General features: G+C 42.3%; 1 protein-coding gene across 2 annotated transcripts in view; it reads right to left on the bottom strand.

Annotated features, from left to right (window-relative positions):
* Nucleotides 1-14143, bottom strand: part of SBNO1 (strawberry notch homolog 1) — a 28864-nt gene extending 14721 nt beyond the window's left edge. The window contains exons 1-9 of one of the 2 annotated variants that reach the window (XM_005524241.2): nt 14037-14143; nt 7577-7710; nt 7021-7125; nt 5850-6159; nt 4030-4130; nt 2837-2933; nt 1588-1748; nt 489-622; nt 256-346 (exon numbers count right to left, since the gene is read on the bottom strand). In XM_005524241.2, coding sequence (XP_005524298.1) covers nt 256-346; nt 489-622; nt 1588-1748; nt 2837-2933; nt 4030-4130; nt 5850-6159; nt 7021-7125; nt 7577-7708 — 1131 coding nt within the window. In that variant the 5' untranslated portion in view covers nt 7709-7710; nt 14037-14143. Of the gene's footprint in view, nt 1-255; nt 347-488; nt 623-1587; nt 1749-2836; nt 2934-4029; nt 4131-5849; nt 6160-7020; nt 7126-7576; nt 7711-13132; nt 13471-14036 lie in introns of those variants that run through there. The other variant, XM_014253813.2, reaches the window with a different exon arrangement.
* Nucleotides 14144-14722: the final 579 nt, after the last annotated feature.

Raw genomic sequence — 14722 nt, 5'->3', positions numbered from 1 at the left:
GGCTTGAAGTGTAATTTAAAAAAAAAACAACACACATGCTTAAGACTTAATCCTACAAGGGGCCTATTTACATGATTAACTTAAAGCTCCGTGTGGTTGGTTCTTTGTAAGATTTAGGTCTGTCAAACAAGATCTAGACAGCAAATTTATTGAAATTAGTACATTCTTGCTCTTAAAACAGTCAACATGCACAACTTGTCACACAAGCGTACCTAAAGGTTTGCCTCAACTGTACATAGTAAAAAGTTTCCACACCTTGTTTAATGAATGGACCAATATGTTTTTTGCTCCAATATCTCTCAAATCTCTTTCAGCATCGTATTTCAGATCATTTGACACGCTAAACCTGGAGACACAAAACAAAGCACATTCTGTAAGTTACAGCAGCTCAAAAGGCGGTTGCTAGAACATTTGTCAGAAGACAGATGACCCTGAATTTAAGTCATAGAGTCACTGGAGTGTCTGCTCTAACAAATCCTGACACTTACCAGACTGCTCTTTTTCTGCCTAACAAGTAATTTTCATAGATTATTCCAGCTATGGTCCTTCCTTTTCCTACACCAGCACCATCACCTATCAAGAATCCAGCTCTGTCTCCATTGGGCAGGAATGTTTCATGTTGCTGTAGGAGAAAGAACAAAATACTTGTACTCATTCTCCAGAACACATCACAGGGGATTGTCAGAAAAGAGCAAACATAAGAAACATCCTATTGGAGAAGACCAGTAGTCCAAGCAAACTCCTGGAAGCAGGAAGAGGGTATTTTATTTAGGGAGAGCACAGCACCATAACTGACTGCATTGTGTGATCCCCTTTATTCCCTCAACACCCAGAACTGCTCTAAACATCTGTCCAATATTTTGTGCCTTTTCCTAACGCACTGATAATCATCTGTACAGCCTTTTAGTAGCAGCAAAACCCAGACATCCACAGCCAATGCATTATTCTGAATCTACCCATTTTAAACCAATCTCCTGTCAGTGTCACCAAGTTCTGCTTTGCTCTTGGTTTTGTGATATCGCTCATTTCTCAATTATCTTAACCCTGATTTCATTCCCATTCCTTTCTCTCCTCTCCAGCCCCAGGTGTCTCAGCTGTGTCAGTCTCTTTTCATGAGGCAACTCTTCCCTCCTGTGACCATTTTAGCTGTCCTCTAACTCCACTGCCTCCCTCCCCAGCAGTCAGAGCACTGCATGCACATCTGGGGTGGGCACACTTAAGTTTAACCAAGCAGCAAAATAACACCCAGTCCTATTCCCGATTCCCTGCCCAAGGATGTCAAACAGGGCTGGCTTTCTCAGCCTGCTGCCACTGCAGCCATTATTTCAGAGAAATAAAAATGACTAACATGTTCTAAGACAGATAAGAGATCAGCATCATGGAAGTGGTTTAAAGGAAGTTTTCCTAGGTGTATTACCTCCCATTTATCTGAGCTGAAGCTCACCTGCCATCTTCTAATGCAACTCAAACCTTTAAGCTATTATTATTTTATCTCCTTGTAAAACTGACATAGCTGCACTTGTCAGATTGTAGTTTTTCTTCTTAAATTCTCTGTTAGCTTCTAAGCTGTGCTGATGTCTGGCATACCTGGGCTGCATAAGTGATTGCTTCGAGCTGCAAAGCTGACAACCAGCCACTGTCAATGGTTTCCTCTGATATTGATGTCTGGTACCACACATCAGGAGGAGTCACACTGGATAACGAGCTGGTTTCCACTACTGGGTCAGGATGACGTAGACCAATTTTTACTGGTGGAGAAAGAAAGGGAAGGAAGGCAGAAGATGAAATCAAAAGACAGGGTTCTATTGCTGCAGCACAAGTTATTATGTTTACCCAAACAAAAATTGTGATTGCAAAGGCTGAACTCAACAATAAGTATGTTTCATTGCAACAATCTGTCAGGTGTTAAACTGCATTGCATATGAAGGAATGCATTAATCTCAATTTATAACTACAATCTTAACTTTATCTTCTCACCACCATCCCACAATTTTTATGAGATTAGATAATATTCACTTAACAGAAAATTAAAGTATCTGTGTACTTGACTTGTTTGAGAAAAACCAGTTTGAACCTTGTCTTCCCAAAAAGGCCAGAAGCAGCCTCAGGATGCCAGAATCACAAAAGCAACATTCTTCTCACTATTTATATAGTGCCATTTTTAAGCAGAATGAGAGGAGAAAAGATTTAGAACAGACGTAGTTTAATTGCTGACAGACCTCATCAGTAACAATAAAAATTAAACATTTAGCTACAAACTCACTGCAAATTTTTTGCCTTGCTTTTACAGCAGGTCACTGTATTTAGCAAACAAGATAACAGGTTGTTGTCAATGGGTACAACAAAGAAATAGAAAAAAGAGGAAATGGCAATTAACAGCAGTAAAAGATTCACTCAAAAAACAACCAAGAGCCAGTTCTAAGTAGTCAGCCAGGAACAATGTAGGAAGAATGTACTTAAGGTGATTTCACACCAAAGGACTCAAACTGAATTCCTAAGTGCAGCAGTGAGCACTGCATTCCTTTAAGAAATTTCCTCTGCTGAAGCACAAGGCATCATAACAGAGGTAAAAAAAAAAAAAATTAACGATTTTGGTTCATCAATCATATCTGTGAAACAAATACTGCTCAGTATTACACTGAAGAATTCCTCTTCTACTTAAAAAATCTACTTACCTAACCACTACAAAAACAAATTTCCTAGGAAAACCCACAACATAATCAGGTCCTGTTAACTTCAGATAGGATCTATTTTCCGTGTTAGTAATTATACAAGAATAAATAAATTAACTCTCAAAGCATTCAGCTTTTTGATGTAACAGAAGATCAGGTCATACATTTTATTGGCATATATTCAGCGTAGGTCTCTGCATGGCCCATTTCTTCTTCATCTTCTTCCTCGGGTTCCTCCTCTTCTTTTACTGCTGGCACTTTCTAGAATAGAAAAATACCTGTGTTAGTCAAACAGCACATTGTTAATATTCCATCTCCTGGAAATTAACATGAGAAAGGAAATGAGGACAAACTTGCACTTCAATGTTTTAACACATGTAAGGGACAAACAAGTGAATTGCTGGGGAAACTACACACGAATGTAGATTTCTTACACTCTAAACAACCCTCTAAAGACATGAAGTCAGGGAACTTCCTCTTCTTTGCAAGGAGATCAAGTACTCCAAACTCACATAAGCAGAATTAAAAAGACATTCTTCTCACAGCATTTTAAAACCAAACTATGACTTAAAGAAAATTGCCTTGACCACATGACAGCCCTAATGTTCAAGTACTCCCCCACAGTCTCTTGCAGTTCCACATTCATGACATCATTTCACAACTTTATAGTTAAATAGTCAGTTCTGTCCAGTACTCTCTGAAACCCGAGTTACCCATTTACTGTGACCCTGACCAATGTAAATATATAAATATTTGTAAAGCACTCCATAGATGAAAAAAATCAAACACCTTCCACAACTGCTTAATGTTTAATACTAAAGAAGTGATCTGAAAAACCCCTTCTGTATAGCAGTCACTGAGGAGCACAGTTCTTCCCAAATACCAGCCTGAATCTTGTTATCAGTGAAGATGCCAAAACTCAAGTGTTTACAGCAGCAGAATGTAATTTTATTACATTTAGAAAATTGAATGATACTCAATTTACATCTTCGGCTGCCCAGAAGGACAGCCATGCTAGGGAGAAGTATTTCAGTTTCCTTGTTGCTAGTGACTTTAGAAGAAAATGTTTTAACCCAGAGGAAATGCTATGCTTATCACCTTTAATCAGAGCCACACCAGCTTCTGCTAAGGACAGTAATTTCTTGAAATTGTCATTTACTATCTAAGTCAGCTCTGCACAGCTGTTAACTTCACTCATCTAACCAAGTTTCATCTTGTGGAGCAACTGACCTTTTGAACAAACAGATGCACTTGACAGTTCCACCACACACAAGTATGAGTAACTCCTGAAAGTGGTCACAACTGTTTATGGCTGGCAACACATTGGTTTGGCAAATTAATCATTTGTGCCACTTACCACAGTAGGTGAAAAACTTCTCATTTTAATGTCATTTATCCATATTCTTGCTACCTCTTTTGTGGAAGCCTCCTTCTTCACTGCACCATTGCTTAGGTCAGCTGCAAAACAAAAGCTGTGTTTTACAGAATTCCCTCCAAACGTCAACTCATATTAACATGCTGCTCTATTAATGAGCTGGAAGAGAAGTTTAAAGTATCCAGGAGCACAATGATGCTTCAAGAACAAATTTGTAATAGGATCCTTTAAGAAGGCAATTTATTAACCTTCCTGTCTTCAGTCACATTTGCAAGGAACTAGAATAGGGCTCAGTACACAACTAAAATAATTTGCATAAGGATGGGTGCAAATACTGAAAGCAGCTGTCAAGCTTCCATCATATCAATGCATGTAATAAATTTAGCATAATTGCCCCTAAAAACAATTAGGGCACTTGCAGAAATAAATGTTTTCCTCAAAGACGTTGCATAATTTAACTTCTTAATATTTTTCCATCTAGAACTCCTGCTGCCTGAATGACATGAAAACACCATTTTCCTTTCAGGAGCTTCTCTTTTCTACAAGCATTTGCCCTTTTTTTAAATAAACACAAGGAAAGATCCAGAGACACAGGAACACAAATAAGATTAGGAATGCAGGTATCCTTTTCACTTTATACAGAAGCTACAGAATCAACTGCTTTCTGCAGCTGTGTCACCCTAACAGTTACTGTGTGTTGGTGTCACCTATTCTGTGCTTCTCTGAGCACATTTGGTTTTTATTTGGTTTAATAGGACTGACTTATCCCCTTCTGCTTTCTCCCCTCCTCTTCCTCACTTCCTTCACTCCCTGCCCCAACTTCAGTTCATGTCCCAACCTGGATTTAGGCAACCACTCCCTAAGAGAAAGCAATGACACAAGGAGGGACATTCTGCTTTTGTTTCAGTTCCAACAGACAGCTCCTGCACTGCACTCTCTCTCTGCATACAGAAAAATAGGTTATGCCAACCACACCTATAAAATCAGCAAAGCTTGTTTCAGAGACAATGAAAATAACAGAAATACAGAAAATGCCTGTGTATCTTTCAGGAAAAAAAGCAGTAATAAAGATATTTTTAAACTGAACTAGCCTGATCTTAACCTCATGCAAAAATCAGAACACCTTGAAAGAGTTAGTTTCACACACATGCAGTGTGTGAAATTTTTCCTTATACAAGTTAACCACATGTTAGAAATAACATACAAAGAAATATTATGGAAGGAATAACAAAATGGAGTGTAATGAAGTACTTGTGACAGTTAACTTACTGCAGCATTTCAGAAGTAACATGAAAATAAACAGCAAGTTTTTAGGACTTAATTTCTTAAACAATGGATCTGATGCCTCCAATGAAACAAAGGAACAGACTTTCCTTTTGCAGGAGACACTTCACACAAACACCTTACATGCTACAAATCTAGTTTGGAAGATGCCAAATAGAAAAAAGTACTAGTTTGTTGTAGTTCCAAGTGCACACTAGAACAGGAACTGGTGGAGACTTCAGTAATATAGCTAATAGACTTCAGTAATGTTCACTAGTTTTAACAACTTTCCAGCTGCAATCTGTCATTTTCCTCATTCCATGCAGTAAATCAAGAGTTTAATTTTTTAAACTCTTCTTTCGTACTACTTCACCCTGAATTCTAACACTACTACAGTTAGAATGAAATTTATCAGGTTTCCTGAACCACTTCATTTTACCAGGATATTGTACTAATCAATGAAAATCCATGATGTGCAAAGACCTTCATTATTTCACTATTTGTCTAAAACACTGTCATTACAAAGAAAGAAAACTCACTTGCTGCTGTTGCTACTGGTTGGGCAATATTAGGAGGTGGCTTCAATTTCATGAGTTCATTAAGACTATTGTTCTTGAGCAGATCTTTCAGCTGAATCTGGTCCTTGGAAGGTGCAGTGGTCAAGGCATTGCGAACTGCTGGTGCTGCCACCGAGGGCCGAGTGGTTGTGCTGGTCTGGATGATCTTTGCTACAGTGATCGTCTGCCTCGAGGTCGTGACAGGCGTCGTTTTTGTCACCACTATTGTTGTCCCCAGAGTTGGAAGCTGATTTATTTGATTCAGCACAAAGGTTGTGGTGGATGGTGGTTGCTGGCAACAAAGAAGCAGGGAAATTTTTAGAAAACAATCAAAAAGAAAGAGCAAACTTTATCAGACTTCATTTAGCACACAGTTTTTAGAAGAGTTTTTTACTTCGTAGTAAGAAATGTCTTCAAATAACATGCTGAATATGCCAGAGTAATTATCTTGTGCTGCAACGCTCTGAGCAAAAAGTATCTCTCACTACATTGTACATATTTCAGAAAGTTACTTTTGAGATTTTATGGAAAAGGAAATAAAATAAATAAAATTAAAAAACTGATCACCCAGGTCCAAGATATGACCACTACGGTTTCCCCCATATCTGACAAAGCCAGTCCAACTCACTGCAAGCCAAGGCTCAGGCAGTCAGTGTCACTGGCAGTGCCTGTGAGAAGGTATTCGTTTAACAACAGGCAAAAACTGTTATACAGTCAGCAGCTGGATGGAGGAGTGAGAGTATCTGAGAAAACTCTGCAGACACCAAGGTCAGTGAAAGAAGGGGAGGAGGCGCCCCAGGTGCTGGAGCAGGGACTTCCCTGCAGCCCTTGGAGGACTATGGATGCCAGGAGTGAAGTTGAGCCCAGGACAAAGAAAGAAGTGGGGAGAAGGTATTTTTAGATTTGATCTTATTTCTCATTTTCCTTCTCCATTGTTAACTGGCAACGAATTAATTTCCTCGAGTTGAGTCTGGTTTGCCCGTGACAAATTGCTGATTGTCCTGTCCTTATCTCAACCCAGGAGCCTTTCACCATCATTTTTTAGCCTTTGTGCAACTGAGGTAGAGGAGTGATAAAGCAGCTTAGTGGGCACCTGGTGCCCAGCCCAAGTTAAGCCCCTTCCCCATCTAAATCCTGGAGGACCAGTTCTTACCCGAACATTTAATAAGGCTGGAGTAGACACAGTCTCTGGTTCTTGTTTCACAGCAGCTGCAGCCTCAGTCTCCAGGCCCAGTTCTAATGCACTAAGTGGTACTGACTGCAGAGGAAAGAAAGCAAACAAGTCAGCAGGGATAAAACCTTAAGGCTTTTGTTCTCAGCCTGTGTCTGAAGTAGCTACACTCTGGCAGAGTGAAGGCCATCATGGAGCTTAAACATAGTATTTCATTACATTTATTACGCATTTTATTGTAGAGCAGCTAGACCCCAATGACATGAGAGCTCTCCATGGATACCTGACATTATGTCCCTATGTCATATCCAGAATTAAGCATATTTCTGTTTGTGCTGACCTCAAGTGTTTCAGATTGCTTTTTTAATAGAAGTTTAAAATTAATTCACAAGACATTTTTTGATCTCAGTACTATGAAGCAAGAAACTTAAGAAAATTCCACATGCTTCAACCACTTGCTATGGAAATCACCCCCTTTAAACCCCTCCATCACAGCAAACCCAAGTTCTCTAACAAACCGCTATGTTCTTGTTTTAACCTGCTGAACAGCTGGAGTTGGTGCTGGATTTGCAAGAACCACGTCTGGAGAGTCAATATCAAAGAGATCATTTGGACTGATTCCACTCTCACTCAAAGCAGCAAGCAACAGATCTTGTCCTGGCTCCACCATCTCTAAAAAAAAAAAGAAATTAAACTGTAAATACAAGTACATTTAATTCTGGTTTACTTTTTGCCCACACACAACTCCATTTCCTGGATCCAAGGGCATTCACAGTGCAGTCTCTTGTACACACTGTTTCACTTTTTAGATTTGCTCTGTTCTTTTGTTTATTTGTAGACTTTTCAACATACCTACCACATTTAAAAGCAGTGAGAATTAAATAGTTTACTACATAAAATGCTATCATACCCATAAACTCAAGACACCTTTTCTAGTCTTTGAGGCACTACATTTTCAAGCACTACAAGAAACACCAAGAGCAGAAATGGTGAGACCATGTTATGCTAATGATCTGTCTTTGTCGGTGAAGGAACTGCAAGAGAGAAACACAATTAAAACTCATTTACTTTATCTTGTAACAAGTTAGTGATAAAGAGCTTATAAGGAAAGCTTTAATTTCTTGCTTGCCCTTACATTAGGTTACATTCATTCACTGGAGAAATTTTGTTTTGCATATGGAGAGAACAAATGTGCCACTATTATAGTATGTAACTGCTTATTAAATAGGACACTAACATCAGGTCACAGACTCCTTTATGTGTAGGACAAGCAAAACTAATTTCAAAAAGCTATTCTAGACCATATAAAAACTTATTAAAAAGCCAAATACTCCATATTTAAAGATGAAGAGGGAAGATAACACATTTCACTTGCTTAAGAAGGAAACCCATCTGCCCTAGTATTAAGATAAAAATTAAATTATTTCACTGAACTTGAGCTGTCGCTTATACAGTCTAAAATACACCTCAAGCAAATCTTAATTTGACTTGCCTTCCACACCCCTCAACACCCACTGGGAACAAAACACTGAAACTCAGTGAAGCCAAACACCTACTCTAAAGCAGGTAAGAGGACAAAATTATTTGTTGGCATTTCAGATGTTCATTCACAAGACTCCAAAACAGCATTCCCTTGCTCATCCCTTCTACATGCACAGCTAAGCCACATTCAGCTGGCTGGTCACACATATTCCTCAGCACATTTAGCAGAACAGGTAATTCTTGTAATAAGCTGAGCCTCAGGCACTTAGTTCTTACTCTTCCCAGTTTTAGTCTGTGCAATAACAGGGGAGAAACCTTTTGGCCGTGGATTCATACCGAGATGGTGGCACCACAAGGGGAAGACACATTTTAAGGCATTAAAGACTTAAAGATGTTCCAAACAATATCAAAGCAACAAACAATAGGTGGGACTGCTACTGACCACACACAGCCCCATCAAACAGTACTTGCTTGTCAGAACCAGACTTTTCTTTCTTAAAGACATTTGAGCTGACTGAATCAATTGGAAGAATGGTCTGCTTTGTTGTTGTGAGATACACAAAATATTAAGAAGCATTAAGTCGTCTAGCAGATTTAATTGATATGGCAGCACCATTAAAGGATGTCACCACCCATCAGCCTGTTTCCCTGAATCCTGAATGGGTCAACAAAAAGTGGTAAGAACTGACTCTTAGTTTTACTTTCATTCCAGAAAGATTGTGTTTCCTCTTTCAAAACAGGGGACTATATATACACACATTAATTAGGTAGGATAAATCGTTAATTTTCATCAGACTAAAATCTTAACAGTGACCATCACATCTAAGTTTAGAAGCTTGAAGCATTGTTATCAACTAGAAACAGGTGAGGGGAGGAAGGTTTAAGTCTCCAGATGAAATTTTTGCTTATCAGTACTTTTGGTATTCAGAACTTGAGAGCAGCTACTAAAGATTAATTTCTTTATAGAAGGAGAATTAACACAGATCACCCCATCAAAACAGCTCCAAAACACTTAAAAATTGTAACTTCACAGTATCCACTTGGGAAAGAGGCACAAGCACCCTTCCACACAGGCCAACACCTTTGCTCAAAGGACAAATAAACTAAAATGTCTAAATGTAAAGTGGAAAAAAACATCAATTAAGTCATTCTTTAGTCTGTATGGAGCTGTGATCACCCACCACTAAACAAAGATACGACTAATACTTAGTTGAGAGTTAAGGGAGTGGACTGAATAGAGGCACAATAAGGCTGAAGTTTGGGGATTTTCACTTAAGAGAACTAAGAGAAAATGAAAATACTCAAGAACTTCTAGTCTGCTCTCACAGTATAGGAAGGAAAGGCCTTTCTATGAAGTTGAGACTCAAAGCAAAACCAAAGCTAGAAGAAAAACCCAACACCAGAACCACAAAAACACATCTTCCCCAGCCACCCTACAATGGTGTCACAACCCATCACATCTGTTTCAAGTCCAGTTTAACATATCCATGATGCCACTGACCTGTACATGTTTAACCTTTAAAAACATGATTGCTGATATCTTAGAAATTTCAGAGTTCAGGAAAAAAAAACAACAATTCATAGCAGTAATGCTTTAGTAACTTAGAGTTTTCAGGAGATGACTGGTGGTAGAAACTAGCAAAGCAATTCCTACAATTTCAGAGGAAATATCTCCAGTTTAGAAGCATCCCTTTCTAGTGGGGCTGTTTTCATGTAAGAAACCCCCCAGCTGCACGTCTCTCTTGATACCCCAAATTTTAAGTCTTAAAAATTCATGGTTGCTCACAACCCAGCAAAAAGCTCCGTGAAACAACAGCAATTGTTTGTCTGTCAGTTTGGACAATGAAAGTTTGACTAGTCTCACTTATTTTGTTTCTGTACAGTAGGAACAAAGCTGCATTGTTCGAAACAAAAGGAATTCTGAACTTCTAGAATTTTTACACTAGAAGTCACTGAATACTAAGGACCAATTTTAGGTTTTGTGCAACTTCCAAGCACCAATGCTGCCTACCCTCCCCATTTTAATTTAGCAAGGAAATTAAATGAGGAAGAAAAAAATACAGGAGATGTATTGTGATAACTTAAGTTTATTTTCTGTAGCACACGTTGGTTAAGCTTAAAACATTATCAGGCTGAACCAGCTCCATAATCTTGCAAGGTAGGAGGCTCCTCAGTTAACACAAGTGAAAGTGACTTTATCAAGCTGTGCAGCTCAGCCTTGGCAATACTATATAAGGACCTGTTTGCCACATCTTCAAACTCTCTGAAAGAAAATACTTATTAAAAAGTTGTGAATATTACAAGCTGTTCCCTGAGCATTTCATCACTCAAAGAACTGTTTTGAGCATGTAGAATCTTGCAGATAAGATTGTCTATGTTTAGTGAGGTAGTCCAATGTCACTGAGTGAGAATCAGCCTATTAAATAAAACTAAAAAAATGTATTTATAAAATTTTGACAGCAGTAATATCTTAATTACTTTCTTTGTATTGAGAAAAAACAAACTGCTACTATTTCAAGAAGGGCTACCAAATCATACCAAACAATTCTGTAAGGTGCTCTCCTGATGAAGAATATAGCTTAAAACTTTGATAAAGACACGGTTTTGTGATCACTGCACATTATGTAAATAATTCCTGATTTAAAGATACAAAACCAGAATGCCATGTTTCATATCATGTCATGTATCCATGCCAACCTGGCTCACTCTCTCCTTCCATTTTAGCTTTGGTACAAAGAAACAAAACAAAAAAAAAGAAGAAAAAATATTCTGAATCACATATCGAGCAACCTGCTCTGTTTCCCCTGAGAAAGATAATGGTAGAATCCCAAACAATGAAAAGCCTTTTGATTTCTAGGTCTGTGAGTTACACATTGTAACACTGCATGCCTAAAGTGCTTATTTAAAAACCATAATCAATTACAGTATCATAAGTTGGTCCAAACCAAACATCACAACCAACCAGGCACTGCTATTCCCAAGCCTCTCAGACACTTGGGCTCTGTGGTGCACCCAACTGCAGACCTGGGCGTTAATGCATGGCTGGGACACAAACAGCATCCAGCAACTTTTGTTCTTTTACTGGGAAGGTTTACCCCACTACCTTTTTGAGGAATACCTGTCACCTGAACTGTACTGGAATCCATTTATAATATCACACAAATACTGGAGTTGTACAGACAAGACAGCTTTGCCCTGCAAATTCTCTGCCTGTCTAAACCAGGAGTTATTATTGACCTGAAAATTTCACATCTCCCTTTGCAGCCTCTCGCAGCAGAGGTGGAAAGGCTGCTGAGCCCTGTCCCACCCAACAGGATTCTCTGGATATCCACGTGGGTTCTGCTCATTTCACAGCTTTTGCCTCCAGAATGCAACCTGGGTAACAGTAAAAAAAAACCTCAACCAACCCAACCCCTTCTGGTCCTCTCCAAGTCACCATCCAATCAAAGAGAAAAACCCTAATTAATGAACTCACTCATCCTTCCATGCCTTAACCTCAAGAGTAGCAGTTAATTTGGCATTCACACGTACAAAGGTGTTCTCACAAAAATCATAACTTAATGCCAATCCTGGAAAAATCATTCCCATTTTTCCAAGGCTGGTTACCACTCAAACATCAAAGCTTTCAAGGACACGAGGGACACTTCAGAGTGCTGTGGGGTGCAGCTCCGCCTCAATGCTTTTTAATGACTGTTCCAAGAAATTTACAACTGTCATGTTACACAGTCTGCAAATGTGAAATTCACAAGTTTTGAAAATATTAAAAGAATTAACAATGCAATAATTTGGCATGAAATCAGCTTTCAGACTAAAAGGCTGGAGCTGGTAATTTGGCCAGTAGTGAAAGTTTTTAAGAAGTAAAAACTCAAAGAAATAAGAGCAGCGTGTGAGCACCACGAACTTTAGTTTCAGCCTGGGAGCCAGTTCCAGGTGTGTCTCAAAGCACCATTACTTATATCCATGACCTGCTTCAATGGCTTTTAGAGTAATTCTCAGTCAGTTTTGAAACCAAAGGAGTAGTCTTGACAAAAAGACAAACTGCCCACATTTCATTTCTAAATATTAAGATTGCATACAAATATAACATTTCATGGCTGTGAGGCAGATACAGAATACCAATTCAAATGTCATGCTGTTACACAATTTCAATTCTTGCTTTACAACATCAACTACAGATTTTCAATATTGGGGGAGGGCAGCTTAAAAAACATTAATATATGTTTTTAAATAATTTTAATCCAGACACAATATTGGTAGTCTAAAGCCAAACAGTCTACTACTGAGTTAATGTCTAACTTTACACTGTGCGATTGATCACACTGATTTTTTTTTTTTAACTTACTCTGGAGTTACCTAACAGATCAATTAAAGGTTTGGTTTTTTTAAGCATTTACAAAATTTGCCTCATCTTTAACAGGCATCAAACACATAGAACCAGCCTACGAGGACCTGAAGTAAAGTACGAGAGATCTAATTTATACTCTCAAATTCAGTGTGGAACATGGTCAGCTAAAAATAATAAAGAAAACCTAAAAAAAACCCAGAAGAAAAACCCAAAAGGCCTCTTCCCCATCAGACTGTAGGGGCATTTCTACGTTAAACTATTACTCACCCTAGCAACCTCTGTTTGAGGTGCGCTCGTTAAGAGTCCCTGGACTTTGAGGCCGTGTCCGTCGCCGTGGTTCGGCTCCCCGGGAGCAGCGGGGCCCCGGAGGGCTCGGCCGGGCGGGGAAGCCCCCGGGGGAGGCGACGGGAGAGACTGGGGGGGTCGGCGGCTCCTGCCCCGCCACCTTCCCACCAACACGTGTTCCCGACATAAACTTCCGGGTTGGGCCAGAATCGGCTGCGTAATCCTGTCCCATGCGCGACTTTTTGTTTCCAGACCTTCACCTCCTTAAAGATCCCTTCAACAGCACCGCGACCCCGGGGAAGGGCGGGAGGGCTCCGTCTCACGGCGGCTTTCGGAGCCGCTCCAGCACCATAAATCAAACACCCCCATCCCCCCCGCCTCGTCTCTCCATTTCAAACCTCAACAATCAGCAGCCGCGGAAAGAGCGCACAAAGGCACGGGCCGGGCCGGGGGGGGGGTCTGCCCGCACAGAGATGCGGCGGGGGGGAGGCCAAACCCACCGCCGCGCCCGCCCCCGTTAGAGAAGCGCTTCCCCAGAACCGGGGGGCCCCGCCGCCCACCCCCACCCGCCCCCGGGAACGAAGTTCGCGGGACAACCGGGGCTCCACCGGGGCGGCGGCGCCGCCTCCCCCGCCCGCCGCGCCACCCCCGGCCCACCGGGACCCCTGCGGGGGCGGCCGCACAGCCTTCCAGGGCTGAGGGACCGAGGCAGACGCGGAGCCGCTCCCAGCACAACGGGTCCTCCCCGGACACCCCCGCGCCGCCGCCGCGGGCCCCGGTGAGGAGCTGAGGGGAGGAAACCCCCGGGGCGGCCCCAGAACGCGAGGAGCGGCCAAAGGCGAACAAACAGGCGCGGCGCCAAGCAAAAGAGCAGCGTGGGACTTACTCTCTATCGCGCTTGATCCTCCCGCGGGCTCCTGGAAGTCTCCGCCGCCGGCCCCGCCGCCCGCCGCTTTCTAACTCACAGCCGCCATCTTTGCCCTCCCTCCCCTCACAGGGGAGGGGGGGCCGGGGGCCGCCCGCACCACGTGACCCGGGCCGCGCCTCCCCCCACCCGCCGCGCCGCGCGCGCTCCCCACCCACGTGACTCCACCAGCCACCGCCCGCCGCTGGCGCGCGCTCGGCACCACGTGACCCGCCCCCCGCCCGCGAGCTCCTCGATCACGTGGCCGCCGCCGTCTCGCGCCCACCCCCCCTCCCTCCCGCCGCCACCACCGCCGCCGGGCCCTGGCGCGCGCTCCTCGCTCGCCCCCCCGTCACGTGACATGCCGCGCCTCGGTTTTTCCCTGCCCGCTGCAACGGGAAAACAGCAAGTTCCCCGTTCCCTCCCCCAAAAAAATCCCGGTGTATCCACCGTCCTTCAAATAAGCGACGTCCCTGCGGGCGGCCCCCGCCTCAGGGCAGCGGCCGCAGTCGAGCCTTGGCGATCCGGGCCCGGTTCCCGGTAGGGTGGGGGGAGGGGAAGGCGGAGGCGAACGGCTGCGAGCGGTCACGTGACCGAGGCACCGCAAGATGGCGGCTGCCGGCGAGAACGCGGCAGCGCGGCGGAGCTCTCGCGAGGTCCCGCGTTTC

Source organism: Pseudopodoces humilis, chromosome 20 (assembly GCF_049639895.1).
Source record: "Pseudopodoces humilis isolate 2021_Gansu_Grassland_sample_001 chromosome 20, ASM4963989v1, whole genome shotgun sequence".
Classification (NCBI taxonomy): domain Eukaryota; kingdom Metazoa; phylum Chordata; class Aves; order Passeriformes; family Paridae; genus Pseudopodoces; species Pseudopodoces humilis.
Note: the sequence above shows the minus strand (reverse complement) of the source record. Positions and strands in the feature narration are given on the sequence as shown.